Raw genomic sequence first — 19,388 nt, 5'->3', positions numbered from 1 at the left:
GCACAGAGACACTATCTGCAGCAAGATCATGTTGTAGGTCTTTAGAGCAGGTCTGGTTGACTATGACTGTTCTCACCATCCTTTGCTTCAGCTTATCTGAGATTTTTCTTGGCCTGCCACTTTGGGCCTTAACTAGTACTGTGCCTGTACTTCCATTTCCTCACTATGTTCCTCACAGTGGAAACTGACAGCTGAAATTTCTGAGATAGCTTTTTGTTTCCTTTCCCTAAACCATGATGTTGAACAAAATTAGTTTTCAGGTCATTTGAGAGTTGTTTAGAGGCTTGCTACTCATTAGAAGAGATGCAAAGAGGGGGAACATTTGCAAATGGCCACCTTAAATACCCTTTCTCATGATTGGATACACCTGTGTAAGGAGGTCAAACAATTTTGTGTTTCAATAATTAGTGCTAAATGTATTCAAATCAATAAAATGACCAGTGTGCCCAAATTTATGCACCTGCCTAATTTTGTTTAAATAGTCATTGCACACTTTCTATAAATACTAGAAACTTTCACTTCTCAAATATCAGTGTGTTCGTCTGCTATATGATATATTTAAATATCAGTGTGTTCGTCTGCTATATGATATATTTAACTGAAATTTCTGATCCAGACAACTAATGATTTATAAAGGAAAATCATGAAAATTATCAGGGGTGCCCAAACTTTTGCATACAACTGTACAGACAGAGAGGAGAGGGGAGGGGAACGTCCTTAAGCATATCACAATATGTATGTCATTTTTTTAATTGACAGGTCCATAAGGGATAGTGACGATGAGGATTATGAAGACAGAAGAGGACGAACCTGCACTCTGCAATACCAGCATGTAATACTCAGAGTCCTGACCCATTTTGTAGCTGAATCTGCAGATCCCCGCGGCCAGACAACCTTCATGCTGGGATCTGATTGGCAGGTGGACATCACAGAGTTGGTGTGGGATTTCCTGAAGGTAGAGAATCAACAGATCGCCAAGCTACTGGACAGGAGGATACTTGTCGGACTTGACACTGGAATGACCACTATACAGGTAGGTAATGTGTTACTTTTAAAAGAGCACCTTTTTACAAGCTGCTTAAAAGTGGGATATATATTATTTTTGTCCCCTTAGTCAGATTTTGTCAAAAGCAGTCTTCTGTCAAGCCCATAATTTGTAGTGTAAATGTGTATGTGTAATATGTGGCCTTTTTTTTGTCAATAGTGACCAAACATAATGCCAGTACCACTCTCTTTTAAAAAGTCAGACAATGTTTTCATGCCTTTTTTAATTTATGCAACTTTTATTGTGGTAAAGTAGGAACCTATTGACCCTCATTGTTTGACTGGCTTGCTTTTTGCATGTCAAAGGTCACAGGGAAGACCATTGTTCACCCAACTTTCCAATTTATTGTGAAATCAGTATGAATTATGATGCATGTGCAGTTGTATCTAATATGAGTTGGTCTAATATGTCGTGTGCTGTGCATGGCGACAAGCAGCGCCAGAACCTGCTCTCAGACTTGACCTGTCTCATCTGTTGGGAAAACAACGGGGCCTGAGTGGTCATGTGGAAGAGGGAAGGACCAGGTCTGAGTCAAATGAGCGATGGCACATGAAGACAGAAAGTAAATAGGAGCAATCAAGAGGTAGAGGATCAGACTGAGCAAGAGGATGATATGCTGGAAGTAGGTGGCTTTTAAACTGGATATTGGGCAGATGCTCTCAATGCTGGACTTTCACACAGAATCATGAACAGCACGATCACAGCAGGAAGAAGAACAGACACACAGACAGTGCAGCAGGCAGACTCAGAAACAGGGCAGGGAACAGGATCTTGCCTATAATGTCCTGGCATTGCCAACAGTCTGCTTCAAGCAAGTAGGAAGAAGATCCATGGATAGACAGGCTTTGGAACAGCCTCGGGGTATAGGCTCTCAACTCACGAAAGCAGATTCTCTGGCTGGCCTTTGTGCACGCAAAATCTTGCTCTGGTTCTATGAACAGGAGGGATTGGAGCTGCTGCAGAGGCCTTTTCTGAGGTGGAAGAGGTGGGGTTGTACATTAAAAACGGCTTTAAGCTCTAGAACAGAACTGGGCAGAACTTTCCTCAGATAGATATGGCTGAGTGGGGATGGATCTTGATTGTGGTTTTGAAGCAGGGAAGTAGGTATCAGGTGCTGGAGCATTGACCCCTGGAACATAGAGAGCTGCAGCATCAACACCAGAACTTCAGGATAATTTTCCTCAAAATGTTATCATTTCAGTTCCAACTGAGACCACAAAGTTGAATGACTGTGTTAGTTTGGACTTGACTTCCTCAGCAACTCTGGTGAAAATCAGTTCGCTAAAAATTAAGTAACCCTGCTGTAATAATGAGTAAGTAATCCAACAGACAGGTGCAGAAAAAAGTGTAACTTCCTTGTTGCAGGCAACAAACTCATGAAAACTGAATGACTGTACTGTAGGGATGTGAACATATTGTTTATTTCCAGGTTGACGACAGATGCTGCTGTCAGTGCTGCTGTTTGATGACTTCTAGCTTTTTGTCTGGTGCAGACAGGTGCTTTCTGGTGTGTGAGCGCGTGCGCTGCCGGCTCTCAGCAGCTGGCCGTATTGGCCCATGGTGACAGTAAACACGTTCCTTCCGCGGTTCTTTAGTTTGTCAGGTTCTGTAGGATAACTGGATGAATATCAGCCTCCTAATGACATCTGTGCACATGGATTCTTCTGCCCGCTGTCCAGGCCTTGGCTGTCTATGCGTGCAGATGTGTGCTCGCCTGAGTAAAACACTTTCACAAGACAGGAAAAATAACAACTGGGAAATCCTGACAGCTGTGACAAGATTCTACCACCAACAAGCTTGACAAGCAGGAAACCTTTTTTTTTTCAGGATGTGTGCACCCAGAGGATCAGACAAATCTCTTTCAACCACATTCTGACTTTTATTTGGTGTTAAATAGTCTGGACTATTCCTGTTAGTCAAGAGAGAATCAATTCTTACCTGCCAAAGGTAGTCGGCACATAGATTTGGTGTTTGGTCAAGGCAGCCATTTAAAAAAGAAAAAAGTAGGTTAGATCAGTGATTTGTAAAGATACTGCATGTGCGCCACAGTCCCCTTGTGTGGCATGAAGGTACTGCAGGTAAGCTATATAGTTTGGGAGTGGCTGCTTAGGGCCTGGTCAAACGGCACACGACGATAGCTGAACCAAGGAAAAAAGTCACAAATCGTCGAGAAAAGGTGGACGAATGATCCTGCACTTCTCCCATCACCGGAAAACCTGCGAATCAAGAGAGCATAAAGGAACGAAACAAAACCGAAACTAACAAAAGAAAAACGAGGTGAATGCCGACCTTGACGCTGCAAACAAAATCAAAACGAAACATGCAAATGGCTGTGCGCACAGCCAGAAACGGCTGGAGTGTGCGCGTGCGCACAGCCTTTCCAGCCACAGACGGCTGGAACATACGTTAATTGTTAAAGTAGTTGATAAAACGTTCTTGCTGCTATTGTTTCTGTATGACAATGTTGCTTTTCGTCCCACACATGGATGAGTCATCAGCGATACAAGGATGTTATGCTCAGCTCTTCAGAGTTTTAGTTATTGATCCGATCAGATATCGTCAACATGCACGACATCGGACTTGGGAGGCTGGTCGAATTTGGACAGCTGACGGTGTGGGAACTATGCAAACGATGAGGAACCATTAAGACAGAAAGCAAAACAGAATAGAGGAGAACTGAAGTTGTCGTCGGGATTCGTTCAAATTTTTCAACAGTTTGAAAATTCTGACAAAGCGCTACATTAATGAAGCTGGATGACAGTTAAACGATGCCTCCAAAAGTCAATATAAGTCCAGATTTCTTGTTTCGTTTTGGCTTTGGTGTCCTTCGTTAGTGCCGTGTGACCGGGGCTTTAGATAGACAACTTGATGCATCATTTAATTGCCTCTAATTTGTGATTATCTAATGTCTGTGGCATTTTTCGTGCTGCCACAGTTACTTTGAAAAGTTAATTTATTAGTTACTTTTTAGTTACTTTATCAGAGCTGTGAAATGAAAACTGTGAAGCCCCAGGAACATTTGCAGGGGGCGAGCTGGGGTTTGGGGCCTGCGAGGCCCCAGAAACCAAATTAATGTTGTGTCTAATGATACATTTTGAGCATCTCCTGGAAGAAAAAATCTCAAAAGAAGTGCATATTTAAATGATCCTATATTCACTCTTTCATTTGAACTGTCAATGATAATGTTGAAATAACAGAATATGACATGGAATGTGGACCTAGAATGATTTTCCTTTTAATTGTAAACCAAATTATGCATTAACTCACAACAATTTCAAAAACTACAGCTAAAGCTTGTAGAATATTTAGAAAATCATGGTAAATTATCAACATACCTTACAGTAAAAAGTCACATATTCTTGTGTGAATTACTGTAAATCCATTGAGGCCAGAGTGTCTTTTTTCCAATGAAAGAAAGTCTACATTCATAAAAAAAAGTCACATAAACTTGTCTGAAATCCTGTTTGAACAGCACAATGTATATTTTCCAGAGAGAGAAAAATTCTTACCATCTTTTCTGAGAGCAGAAGATGCAGTTTGCGTTTCCCATTTCTTTTATCTTTCAAGTGTGTTTATGAAGACGATTTTAAATCAGCACCAGTTCCACGGACTAGAGGTGGGCAATACCGGGAATTTTGGTATTGATCCGATAGCAAGTAAATACAGGCACAGTATCGCCAATACCGATACTTTTTCATATTTAAGCTTCATAGATCCAAAGGATCCAAAAGACCTAGGACAGAATTTCGCCAAACATTGTACATGACAACAAAATACTTTATTATCGCAATCAACATTTTTGTTTAAAAAATATCACTCAACACAACTTAAAACAAAATCTCCTGAGGTAGAGGGCTGACAAACCACAATACAAGGGTGCGCTGCTCCGTGATGTGTGACACAGCGCAGCGCTGCTCTTACAGACAGAGAGGAGACGTTGATGAATCTGCGTGCACAGCAGTCAGTGCGTGCAGGACAGAAAAAAAGTTTGAGTATTGATCTTTTTACACGAGGATCGTTCAATATCAATACCAGCATTGGTATCGATATTATCGATATTAGGATCGATCCGCCGACCTCTACCACAGACTCTTGAGTCCTTATCCAACATTTTGACATCCGACATCACTCCGTGACACAGACATACTGCAGATTTTTTTCTTTAAAAACTTGATAGCTCTTAAAGTATGCGATATACCCACATGTTACGTTTAGCTTAAAGACCAGGCACACAGCATCGCCATAGCAACTAACCAGTCCCACTTTACGACAACTGTCGTAACAGCCTTGCTTTGATTGACATTTTTCTCTACGGAGTTCTGCTGATCCGCGGACACTGATCTGTATCTGTTATACAGATCAGTGTCCGCGGACTTAGAAAACTTGCACAATGTTGTAAAAAAAAAAGAAAGCTTTGCGATATGTATTATAAAAACTCAGTGGCAATCACGATTACAAAGTAAAACACTAACACCACCCCACCCCATTCCTCCCAATGACAAAATCCGCGGAATTCCGTGGATCCACAGATTTTTCACAGCCCTGCTTTATACAGTAAATTTATAGTTACTTCATTAGCAGCTTTATGAAGTTACTTTTATTAGCAGCTACTGACAACTTGTAACTAATAAGGAATGTAACTACCATATTTTCTGCACCATAAGGCGCACCGGATTATAAGGCATGCCCTCAATTAGCGGGTACTTAACCCTTACAAAAGGCGAACGCTAAAACATATAGTCTACAAAAAAAACAAAAAAAGGTCACGGAAGCAAAACAGTGAGTTTATTTGAACTTTTTAACAACTTTGAACTACCAGTATTTAACAATATGGTACTCACATTATTTTTTATTATGGTTCTGTCACAAATCCATCGAAGTCTTCATCTTCTGTGTCTGAATTGAACAGCTGGTCTTCTAGCTGTGGCCACCTCGCTTTGTTTCTGCGGAAACTCTGTTTGGTCTTTTTAACTTGGCGCAGTTCATTTTCTTGTTTCCTCTCGCAGCTGCTCTATTCCCATGAACAACCGCGTAACTGATAGCCTGCAGTTTGAATTGTGCCTCGTAAGCATGTCTCTTCGCTGGCGCCATTTTCGGGGGTCCTTAGACAAACAAATGTTGTTTTGCAGGATACCTGTAGTATACGGTAACTACCGGAGGAGTGGCGGAGGTAAGTGTACGTACCACGGACTCACGGACTCTTCTCTGGTTTATCGCTGGCAGCGTACGTACTCTACGCTACCAGCGTACGTACTTTACATATTACGTAATGTTCTCCGATTGGTTTATCACTGCTAGGGTACGTACTCTACGCTGCTAGCGTACGTACTTTACGTATTACGTCCTTGTGTCAGCAGGAAATGGTCCGATATTCGGACGGTCAAAGACAACGTCAGTCGTTTTTACAGATTTTGGAATTCAGTGCGCACATAAGGCGCACCGGATTATAGGGCGCACGGCCGATTTTTGTGAAAATTTAAGGCTTTTAGGTGCACCTTATGGTGCGGAAAATACGGTAATAAGGTAATTAGTAATCTAACTTGGTTACTCTTAAGATTGAGTAATCAGCAGAGTAACTAATCAGCAAAGTAACTAGTAGTAGTTGTAGTTACTTTTCTGAATACTCAACCTTAAAAATAACCAAGTTAGATTACTAGTTACTTTATTAGATACTTTCAGCAACTGCTGACAAGTTGTCCACAGCTGCTAATGAAGTAATTGTATGAAGTAACTGTAAAATGTTACTGTAAAAAGTAAATAATAAAGTAACTTTTCAAAGTAACTGTGGCATCACTGCTCAGATGTCACTGATGTGATGTTTTTGCTTGTCTCTGACATACAAGAGCATCAGTCAAACAACATGACCAGCAGCGACTCCTATTTGTAGCAATGCAGTTGGTGGTACTCTGATTGCTGTAACTGTGTCACTTCATGAAAGGGGTGACCATTATGCAAGCCAACATTATTGGTCAGTAAAAACAGAACAGCCCTATGTGCAGGGAAAATATAAAATGATTGTCTCTCTATATCCATCCATCCATCCATTTTCTTCCGCTTTTCCGGAGTCGGGTCGCGGGGGCAGCAGCTCAAGCAAAGCCGCCCAGACCTCCCGATCCACACGCACCTCCCCCAGCTCCTCCGGGGGAACCCCAAGGCTTTCCCAAGCCAGCCGAGAGATGTAGTCCCTGCAGCTGTCTCTCTATATATTGATTAAATAATTGTGATAACTTAGAGGGCATAATTATCTTGAAATTTTTCTATTTTCAGTTTTTATCTGAAAAGGGGGACACTAAACCCCACCATACCAAATTTGTGTGGCTTTTCCGGAAGCCCATCCAAAAAAAAAAAGTACATCGTAAGTTCATAACTTATCTCCATAGTGGATTTTTTGAATTCCTCGTGGTTCGTATATTCATATCTTACAGTCTATATCACCTTGCTAGGAAATTAAAAAATTTAACCCTCGTAACACATATTGTGACTCCTTTTCATGAAGTGACCCAGCTGTGGATTTCATCTTGGACCACGAAGCTTTCATAAACTGACTGCAGTATCATGTAAGTTTGGTGATCTATTCAGCCCTCGCTGTTTGGCAGCAGTTGATTTGGTACTAGGCAGGCTGTACACAGCCTGTTTCCCTCAGGTTGGCCACCCTGCAACACAGGTTAAATAATTGTTATTCCTTTCCTTCAAAGTTGCATTTGCTATTTCTGGCTGCTTTGTTTCAACTAGCCACATTCTTGTTGTTGCCCCTACTAGGTGCTGTCGCCTTTGTCAGACTCCATCTTAGCAGAGAAGACCATCATGGTGGTGGATGACAAAGTGACCATCACAGAGTTGGGAGTCCAGCTGGTCACAGGCCTCTCCATGACACTGCAGCTTAGCCCAGGAAGCAACAGAGCCATCCTGGCCACCACAACCACCCAGGAGGTTCTGCAGAGTCCCAAACAGGTCTGATAAACGTCTAAATAATGTTGTGTCTGCCATCTCATTTCATCTGTTTGTCATCAAGGTAACTCAAAACCTAATGGACTGATTTAGACAAGTTATAGAGCCTATACGAACTTAGTCGTGTTTTCCCCAGATGTACACTGAGCTAACTTATTAAGTTTCAGCACTGCTACAGATCTAGGGATTGAGTCATTGAAAACTTATTTTACTTTCACCAACACTGCCATTGGAATGGAACTGGACTTGAGTGGCACTTTTTGTAATTTTTTTCCTGAAAAAGACATAGTGACCTCAATTCAGTTTTATTCATACAGCACCAAGTCCAGACTGAACTCTGGACTGCATAATTTGATCACTTCCAAAAGACCAATCACTAAGCAACAAGTTTTTATTTAGCAGTTAAAGCACAATGGTGCTGGGAGTCGAGGCAATGCCATGTAAAGTAAGTAGATGATTACTTAATGTGTTTTGGTGGTGTTTTGGACCAAACACAATAACCTCTTTTTTTGTCTATGCTTTTTTGTCTTATGCAGCGTTCACACTGGGCGCGATAAACAAAAAAAAAAAAAGAAAAAAAAAGAAACTCCGCTGCTTGTTGTGGGGCTGCTGCTCGCTCTTCCCCAAAAAACTCTGTCATAATTGTGTTTAGAAACCAGTCACCATTTGTTTTATATATACATCTGGGACATGTCTATCTTGGCTTTCAGTGCTTACCAGCCCAGTGAGTATAAAAGAACTTGTGGAGAGCTGGACATGTCCCAACTTGTCCTCTAACACTCCGAAACGGAGGTGTTCCTTTGTCTCGCTTCATCAGCGAATCGGTCGTGACGTGCGAAGCCTCCGCGCGGCTTTCCATGACAAAATCTCTTGTTAAAAGTGAAATCTGCCGGAAAATGGCTGATGTCCAGGTCTTGTGATAACCAGAGAAAGAGCACACGACGGTCTAGTATCCACAGAGCCATCAGCTTAGAAATGATCCAGTGGTTTGTGCCGCATCATCACAGCTCGCAGCGCGGCGCACCGACCGTCCTTTAAAGGGGTCCTTAAACCTGTAGTTAAAGTCCTTATTCTCTGTAAAGCCCGTAAAATTTTCACTGAAAGCCAGATAAATTTTTCGAATGGTTTCCAGGTGCCAGTCTCTAACAGCTTCTGAAAAAATTCTGATGGAAAAAAAGTCCTTTTCATTCCGCCATTTCCAGACAATGAAAATCCGACGAGGGGGCGGGACCACTCCTTCCACAAGGCGTGCTCACAGGCGAATGACGTCACCGACAGGCATGGAAAAACTCACGCATGCGCACGAGGGTTCAAGCATGTCTGACGTAAAAACATATGAATGAAATCCATATAGTTTTTGAAAAAAATAAAAAGGTACGATACTTTACGGACAGACCTCGTATATACACACATACATACATTCATACATAAAGGGCTATGTCTGTCTGTCTCTCTGCCCGGGATAAACTCCCAAACCATAATATGTAGCCCTAAAAACTATACGTATATATATATTTTGAATCCTCATGACATGGGCAACAAAATGGTACTATTTTTTAAAAAGTTGAACTGAAAATTACCCCCAAAACAGCCATTTATGTAAGACCATACAGTGTTGTACCATGTGCGATAAACTCCCAAACAATAGTATGTAGCCCTAAAAACTATATATATTCTGAATCCTCATGACATGGGGAACAAACGGGTACCATTTTTAAAAAGTTGAACTGAAAATTACCCCCAAAATAGCCATTTATGTAAGACCATACAGTGTTGTACCATGTGCTTGTCATGCTGGCATTTCTGTCTGTCTTTCTGTCTGTCTGGGATAAACTCCCAAACTATAACGTAGCCCTAAAAACTATATATATTCTGAATCTCTGTGACATGGTGAACAAACTGGTACCATTTTTTAAAAGCTGAACTGAAAATTACCCCCAAAATAGCCGGCTGTGGGTATGACCAGGCAGATTCAAATTTCCAGCCCTGTTTATGTGTTGGACATCTCTGTTTATTTAATCCCTTTCTACAGCACACTCAGCACAGCACAGCCACAGCACACTCAACAGAACAACAATATGCTTAGGCTGAGTCTGTGGGTATGACCAGGCAGATTCAAAGTTCCAGCCCTGTATATGTGTTGGCCATCTCTGGTTATTTAATCCCTTCTTTCAGCTACTTTATGTTCTCAGCTGTTAAGCACCTGACTGTCCTGTACAACCCAGTTTGCCTTCCTGTCTGAATACATTAATTTTATGTTTGTAAAATTCACTCACTCTTCACTCACTCATCTTCAACCACTTTTCCAGGTTTGGGTCACAGGGGCAACAGCTCCAGCAGAGGACCCCAGACTTCCCTTTCCCATGCCACATTGACCACCTCTGACTGGGGGATCCAGAGGCATTCCCAGGCCAGTGTAGAGATATAATCTCTCCACCTAGTCCTGGGTCTTCCCCGGGGTCTCCTCCCAGATGGACGTGCCTGGAACACCTCCCCTGGGAGGCGCCCAGGAGGCATCTTTACCAGATGCCCAAAACACCTCAGCTGGCTCCTTTCAACGTGAAGGAGCAGTGACTCTACTCTGAGCTCCCCACGGATGACCTATCTCTAAGGGAGAAACCAGCCACCCTCCTGAGGAAGCCCATTTCGCCTGCTTGTATTCGCGATCTAGTTCTGTCGGTCATGACCCAACACTCATGACCATAGGTGAGTGTAGGAATGAAGACTGACCAGTAGATCGAGAGCTTCACCTTTTGGCTCATCCCCCTTTTCATCACAACAGTACGGTAAAGTGAATGCAATACCGCTCCTGCTGCGCCAATTCTCCGGCCAGTCTCATGATCCATCGTCCCCTCACTCGTGAACAAGACCCCAAGGTACTTGAACTCCTTCACAGTAGGGAATCCATCGGTTTCCTGCTGAGAACCATGGCCTCAGATTTAGAGGTGCTGATCCTCATCCCAGCCGCTTCACACATGGCTGAGAAACAATCCAGTGAGTGTTGGAGGTCACCGGCTGATGATGCCAACAGGGCCGCATCATCTGCAAAAAGCAGTGATGAGACCCTGAGCCCACCAAACTGGAAACCCTCCTCACCCTGACTACGCCTCGATATCCTGTCCATAAATATCACAAACAAGATTGGTGACAAGGCGCAGCCCTGGCAGAGGCCAACCTCCACCGGAAACAAGTCCGATTTACTGCCGAGCACCCGAACACAGCTCTCTCTTTGTGAGTACAAAGACTGGATGGCCCTGAGAAGGGACCCCCTCACTCCATACTTCCGCAGCACCTCCCACAGTATCTCCCGGAGTACCCGATCATACGCCTTCTCCAAGTCCCCAAAACACATGTAGACTGGGTGAGCATACTCTCAGGCACCATCCAGGATCCCTGTGAGAGTAAAGAGCTGGTCAGTTGTTCCATGACCAGGACAGAACTCGTATTGTTCCTCTTCAATCCAAGGTTCGACTATCGGCCGAATCCTCCTTTCCAGCACCCTGGAATAGACTTTACCAGGGAGGCTGAGTAGTATGATACCCCTGTAGTTGGCACACACTCTCTGCTCCCCCTTTTTAAATATGGGGCCCACCACCCCAGTTTGCCACTCCTTAGGCACTGTCCCAGACCTCAATGCAATGTTGAAGAGACGTCATCCAAGAGAATCCCTCCACACCCAGAGCCTTCAGCATTTCTGAACAGATCTCATCAATCCCCGGGGCCTTGTCACTGCGGAGTTGTTTGACTACCTCAGTGACTTCCATCAGCTTCCAGCTCTGCCCCGACTATAGAGGGTGCTCCGGTCTGATGCAGGAGTTCCTCAAAATGTTCCTTCCAGTGCTAGATTACATCCTCAGTTGAGGTCAACAGAGTCCTATCCTTACTGTAGACAGCTTGGATGGTTCCCCGTTTTCCCCTCCTGAGGTGCCTCATGGTCTGCCAGAAGCATCTTGGTGCCGACCAAAAGTCCTTCTCCATGGTTGCTCTGTACTCCTCCCACACCCACTGCTTTGCCTCCCCCACAGCAGAGGCTGCTGCCCTTCGGGGCTGTCGGTACCTTGCAACTGCCTCTGAGATAACATATCCAGAAAGGACTCCTTCTACAGTCGGACGGCTTCCCTGACCACCGGTGTCCACCACGGTGTTCGAGGTTGCCGCCCCTTGAGACACCTAAGACCTTCAGGCCACAGCTCCCCGCTGCAGCTTCAGCAATAGAAGCTTTGAACATTGCCCATTCTGGTTCAATGCCCCCAACCTCCACAGGGATGCTAGAGAAGCTCTACCAGATGTGTGAGTTGAAGATCTGTCGGACAGTGAGCTCCTCCAGACGTTCCCAATTCAGCTGCACTATCTGTTTGGGCTTACCAGGTCTGTCCAAAGTCCTCCCCCCACCCTCTCATCCAACTCACCACCAGATGGTGATCAGTTGACAGCTCTGCCCCTCTCTTCACCCGAGTGTCCAGAACATGTGGCCTCAAATCAGATGATATGATCACAAAATCGATCACCGATCTTTGGCCTAGGGTGCTCTGGTACCATGTACACTTATGAGCATCCTTATGTTCGAACATGGTGTTCATTATGGACAGTCTGTGACTACCACAGAAGTCCAATAACAAACGACCATTTGGGTTTAGATCAGGGTGGCCGTTTCTCCCAATCACACCTCTCCAGGTGTCTCTGTCATTACCCATGTGTGTGTTGAAGTCCCCCAGCAGAACAATGGAGTCCCCCTCTGGAGCCCCATACAGGACTCCATTCAGGGACTCCAAGAAGGCCGAATACTCCAAAATGTTGTTCGGTGCATACGCACAAACAACAGTCAGAGTAAAATTGCAATGCAAAAACAGTGAAATACATTACTGCCTCAATTTTGATTCATTGATATTTACATTTACTGTTACCTACCTTTTGTGTGTAATTTTGATATCAATTTGATTGCAAAACAAAGTCTGCACAAAGGATTTCAAATGTGTTTGTCTTTTAACCAAGTGATTATTGTATGGCCTTGCCTTACAATATAAAGTGCCTTGGGGCAACTGTTTGTTGTGATTTGGCGCTATATAAATAAAATTGATTTGATTTTTGATTTTATTTCCATTTAGTTTGGGGAGTCCACCTCTTATAGTTCTGGTGGACAAACTTTAGCCCATTATCTATATTTATAAGACATCAGCATTAAAAAAACAAATGTTGGGCAATTGTTTTGATTAAAATGATTGGCATTTGGCTTATTTCTAAAACAGGTTAACCCGGGCAGCGCCGGGTACCCCAGCTAGTATTTACATAAAATTGCCAAAATCTCCCAAAAAATACTTTTTTCACATTGTCATTATGGGGTATTGTGTGTAGAAATTTGGAATAAGGCTGTAACAACAAAATGTGGAAAAAGTGAAGCACTGTGAATACTTTGCGGATGCACTGTAAATTTCTGCCATCTTTGATTGAAATCAGATCATGCAGTAATTTGCAAAAATGCCACAATCAATGCTGTTTTCTGTTTTGTCAGTCTTGTTGGCATGAAACGAGTGATATTCTGCAGCAGGCTTGCTGTGCCGGAACAGGGAAGATATGTATCATCCACTGCTGGTTTACAGTGTATAAGACTCTGTATCTGTAGAGACATTTGTATAAGTACAAAAAAGTGCATTCTGTATTCTCAATTAATGTGCATCCCAGAACAAGATTTAATTTTACACTATGAGTGTCCTTGAATGAGCAGTTTTGCAAGTATGAGCGAGTGAGTTAGCATGCAATAAAGTGGTGTGTGTTTGTGCGTTCCCCACCCTCTCTAACCCTCTTAACTCCACGCTTTAAATGCCAGAGTGCGACACAATGTGTTTCCTTGGGCAGCTAATGCAAACAGGAGTCTAATCTCAGAGTACCAGTGCGCCGTCTGCACCAAAATATCACAGCCCAAACTTCGTCCTCTCAGACTTTGCTTCCTCTCCCAACTGACCTGAGCTATTCTAATTGTCGCCCCCTTTGATCTGGCCTTCAAACCCCTTTCACAAATATCTCTGAACTGCGCATTTTTCTTACTTTTCCTCTGAGGATCTTCGGAGATCCGTTTATCTCCTGTATCTGCACACACACAGTGTGAAGGTACGAGCACACGGTTGTGCTCTATAAGCCCTCTGGTGTCAATAATTAGAGAGCACCGACGTACCCATGAGTACATGTGAGTCTTTGGGGATTTGTCCTCCTGCAGCAACACTGAAGGGCGAAATGTGAAACTGCAGGAGGAGAAGGGCTTAAAATGCTTATGTACATCAAATTCTCAGTCACATGAACCATGTTTAATATTTAATCCTCCGCTCATCTTTTCTTTCAGAGCGACGTAGCACCACACAAACAACCCCAGTGGGTAATAATTAAGTCTGCCAATGAGGTTGGAGGAGGTTATGTTTTCGCCCCTGTCTGATTGTGAACGACCTGGAGCCCAAAATTTTTCATACATTGTTATGAAGGTTTTACTGAAAATTCATACCCTGATAGCCAAGAAGTGATTTCATTTTCAAGGTCATATGTCAAAGGGCAAAGTCAGGAAAAATCGTGGAACAATCCCTATTTTTAACAGTGAATGAATTTAAAAAAAAATCATAACTCTGTCAATAAAGATCAAATTTCTTTCATATTTGAGAGTGTTATGTAGGATAGTATTAATTGACAAAGTTTGATCCAGATCTGATCCAGATTACAGATTTTGTGGCCGTTTCAATTTAACATTGAAAACCCCATGTAATGTATTTTTTAAATTACATCCACCAAGGACATAATAAAATCATCTACGTTTTATTTATGTAAGATGAAATTTTCACCACAGATACATATTAGACCAAGGAAGACACCATTAAATTTTGGAGGTGATCCAGATCCGAATCTAGATTCTGGATTAGGTTTCACTTTATATAGGTTTTGACGGATTACTTTTAGCAGGATGACATCAAAACTACTGCATGGATTTTGACAAATATTTCACCACAGATAGATATTAGGCCATTGAAGATGCCATTAAATTTTGGAGATGATCCGGATCTAGATTCTGGATCAAGTTTCACTTTATATAGGCTTCAAAGGATTATGTCAAAACTGCTTCACGGATTCTCACCAAATTTTCACCACGGACATATAGTAGGCCATGGAAGACTAAATTTTGGAAGTGATCTGGAGAGAAAAATTGTAGTAGTGGAATGTTGACGTTTGTATCCATTTGGTCTGCTTTGGTTTTTTTTTTTTTTGGTTGATCCAGGGGTCACTGGCCAGCACCTCTCTGAATGTCGAATGTTTTCTTTTTTGGAGCGAGCGGTGAGTGAAGACAGTGGTCGAAACAGTCAGTTTTAATCAGATAAATTAATTAAAATATTGACCATTTCTTTTCTTCGTCTACTGTATAATGGGCGATGACAACTTGCTTCCTTCCTGTAATTTGTCCAAAAGTCCCAACTGTTTTTAGTCACACCAAGATTGGATCCTTTTTAAGCATAAAAATTCAAAAAGAAAAAATAATATAGCACTTTCAACTGCACCACAGACTAAAACAGTTAAATGTGGTTTATTAACATTAACATTAACATCTCTCTCTTCTAAGTCCCTGTTAGTAAATGATATAATAATTGATCAACATATTGATTTATTCTGCCTTACAGAAACCTGGTTACAGCAGGATGAATATGTTAGTTTAAATGAGTCATCACCCCTGAGTCACAGTAACTGTCAGAATGCTCGTAGCACGGGCCGAGGGGGAGGATTAGCAGCAATCTTCCACTCCAGCTTATTAATTAATCAAAAACCCAGACAGAGCTTTAATTCATTTGAAAGCTTGACTCTTAGTCTTGTCCATCCAAATTGGACGTCCCAAAAAACAGTTTTATTTGTTGTTATCTATTGTCCACCTGGTCGTTACTGTGAGTTTCTCTGTGAATTAATAATTAATAATGACCTTTTGTCTGACTTAGTGCTTAGCTCAGATAAGATAATTATAGTGGGCGATTTTAACATCCACATAGATGCTGAGAATGACAGCCTCAACACTGCATTTAATCTATTATTAGACTCAATTGGCTTCGCTCAAAATGTAAATGAGTCCACCCACCACTTTAACCATACTTTAGATCTTGTTCTGACTTATGGTATGGAAATTGAAGACTTAACAGTATTCCCTGAAAACCCCCTTCTGTCTGATCATTTCTTAATAACATTTACATTTACTTTAATGGACTAACCAGCTGTGGGGAATATGTTTCATTACAGTAGAAGTCTTTCGGAAAGCGCTATAACTAGGTTTATGGATATGATTCCTTCTTTGTTATGTTCTCCAATGCCATATACCAACACAGTGCAGAGTAGCTACCTAAACTCTGTGAGTGAGATAGATTATCTCGTCAATAGTTTTACATCTTCATTGAGCACAACTTTGGATGCTGTAGCTCCTCTGAAAAAGAGAGCCTTAAATCACAAACTCGCAGCTTAAAGCAGATAACCCGTAAGTTGGAGAGGAAATGGCGTCTCACTAATTTAGAAGATCTTCACTTAGCCTGGAAAAAGAGTCTGTTGCTCTACAAAAAAAGCCCTCCGTAAAGCTAGGACATCTTACTACTCATCACTGATTGAAGAAAATAAGAACAACCCCAGGTTTCTTTTCAGTACTGTAGCCAGGCTGACAAAGAGTCAGAGCTCTATTGAGCCGAGCATTCCTTTAACTAGTAATGACTTCATGACTTTCTTTGCTAATAAAATTTTAACTATTAGAGAAAAAATTACTCATAACCATCCCAAAGACATATCGTTATCTTTGGCTGCTTTCAGTAATGCTGGTGTTTGGTTAGACTCTTACTGATTGTTCTGAGTTATGTTCATTAGTTACTTACTCCAAACCATCAACATGTCTATTAGACCCCATTCCTACCAGGCTGCTCAAGGAAGCCCTACCATTAATTAATCCTTCGATCTTAAATATGATCAATCTATCTTTATTAGTTGGCTATGTACCACAGGCTTTTAAGGTGGCAGTAATTAAACCATTACTTAAAAAGCCATCACTTGACCCAGCTGTCTTAGCTAATTATAGGCCAATCTCCAACCTTCCGTTTCTCTCAAAAAATTCTTGAAAGGGTAGTTGTAAAACAGCCAACTGATCATCTGCAGAGGAATGGTCTATTTGAAGAGTTTCAGTCAGGTTTTAGAATTCATCATAGTACAGAAACAGCATTAGTGAAGGTTACAAATGATCTTATGGCCTCAGACAGTGGACTCGTCTCTGTGCTTGACCTGTTAGACCTCGGTGCTGCTTTTGATACTGTTGACCATAAAATTTTATTACAGATTAGAGCATGCCATAGGTATTAAAGGAACTGCGCTGCGGTGGTTTGAATAATATTTATCTAATAGATTACAATTTGTTCATGTAAATGGGGAGTCTTCTTCACAGACTAAGGTTAATTATGGAGTTCCACAAGGTTCTGTGGTAGGACCAATTTTATTAACTTTATACATGCTTCCCTTAGGCAGTATTATTAGAAAGCATTGCTTAAATTTTCATTGTTACGCAGATGATACCCAGCTTTATCTATCCATGAAGCCAGAGGACACACACCAATTAGTTAAACTGCAGGAATGTCTTACAGACATAAAGACATGGATGACCTCTAATTTCCTGCTTTTAAATTCAGATTAAACTGAAGTTATTGTACTTGGCCCCACAAATCTTAGAAACATGGTGTGTAACAAGATCCTTACTCTGGATGGCATTACCCTGACCTCTTGTAATACTGTGAGAAATCTTGGTTATTTTTGATCAGGATATGTCCTTCAATGTGCATATTAAGCAAATATATAGGACTGCTTTTTTGCATTTGCGCAATATTTCTAAAATTAGAAAGGTCTTGTCTCAGAGTGATGCTGAAAAACTAATTCATGCATTTATTTCCTCTAGGCTGGACTATTGTATTTCAATAGTCCCAAAAGTTCCCTGAAAAGCCTTCAGTTAATTCAAAATGCTGCAGCTAGAGTACTGACAGGGACTAGAAGGAGAAAGCATATTTCACCCATATTGGCCTCTCTTCATTGGCTTCCTGTTAATTCTAGAACAGAATTTAAAATTCTTCTTATAAGGTTTTGAATAATCAGGTCCCATCTTATCTTAGGGACCTCATAGTACCATATCACCCCAATAGAGTGCTTCGCTCTCAGACTGCAGGCTTACTTGTAGTTCCTAGGGTTTTTAAGAGTAGAATGGGAGGCAGACCCACCCGGAAACTGAACATTCTTTGAATGTTCATTGAACGTTTGCATGAGAACATTTCCAAACATGCATGAACATTGGATGAACATCATATGACAAAGAATGACGAGGTAATGTTTGCATGCAAACATTCAATGAACATTATACAAACATTCAGATATTCACAAACAGAAACAAACAGTTGAACCACAACATTAAATGAACATTTGTAGAATGTTCAAATGCTAACATTACCTTCGTGCAATGTTCCTGCTCAATATCTACAATTTTTTTGTGATGTTTCCTATTGAGAACTAAAAATGATGTAAAACAAACTTTATAAATGTTTTAAAATTCAACAGGTTTTATTCAAATAGTAACTTGTAATGTATTTATGGAATTCACATATAAAATCAATAATGCAGAAACTTTTGAAATCAGTTACAGATTTAATGATGGAATTCATCTTTACAGAATTAAACATCATGCTCCAAAATAAAAAAGCACATAAAATGAAAAATTTTCAACTTTACAAATGATTTCTTACATGGCATACCACTGACACTACTACAAAAGATGTTCAGACAAAATAAGAACAAATCTTCGAGAAATAATAATGAAACCTAAAAAAATTCTATTGATCTACAACCAACTACACATTTTAGGAGCAAAAAAAATTCAGCTTACATCTACATAGTTAAACTGAAAATTGAACAATTTAACACAAACACATTACAATCAATAAATTTCCTGAGGAAATTCACATGACAAAACACTAAGTTTTTATCACATAAAAGTATGAGTCAGATACGACAACTGAACACAATTTTTAAAGCAAAACTGAAGTTTTAACAAACACATTACAATAAAATTCCCTGAGGAAATTCATATGATATATATATATATAAATAAAAAAAATATTAATTTAAGTTAATGTTTGGTCACCACAGAAAGTTTCTCTGGAAGTAAAATTTAATTTTATCAAAAATATTCCATTTACAAATTAAATGCTGCTGCTAATCTGCTCATCAGCTTTGATATTATGAAATATAAACACAGCACTAAAATACCCTCAGCCGTATGAGGACTGTCTTCTTAATTACTTAATTGGTATCCCAGTGCAAAGTATATATATATATGCGCCCTTTATTGTGTTATCTGTGTGTCACTAAT

General features: G+C 41.1%; 1 protein-coding gene across 1 annotated transcript in view; it reads left to right on the top strand.

Moving 5' to 3' along the window:
- The window catches only part of si:dkeyp-14d3.1 (transmembrane protein 132C), an 807,657-nt gene that overhangs the window by 780,219 nt on the left and 8,050 nt on the right, over positions 1-19,388 (top strand). Inside the window, exons 6-7 of the mRNA XM_034169759.1 lie at positions 760-1,033; positions 7,805-7,996. Coding sequence (XP_034025650.1) covers positions 760-1,033; positions 7,805-7,996 — 466 coding nt within the window. The remainder of the gene's footprint in view (positions 1-759; positions 1,034-7,804; positions 7,997-19,388) is intronic.

Source organism: Thalassophryne amazonica, chromosome 5, assembly GCF_902500255.1.
Source record: "Thalassophryne amazonica chromosome 5, fThaAma1.1, whole genome shotgun sequence".
Classification (NCBI taxonomy): domain Eukaryota; kingdom Metazoa; phylum Chordata; class Actinopteri; order Batrachoidiformes; family Batrachoididae; genus Thalassophryne; species Thalassophryne amazonica.
Note: the sequence above shows the minus strand (reverse complement) of the source record. Positions and strands in the feature narration are given on the sequence as shown.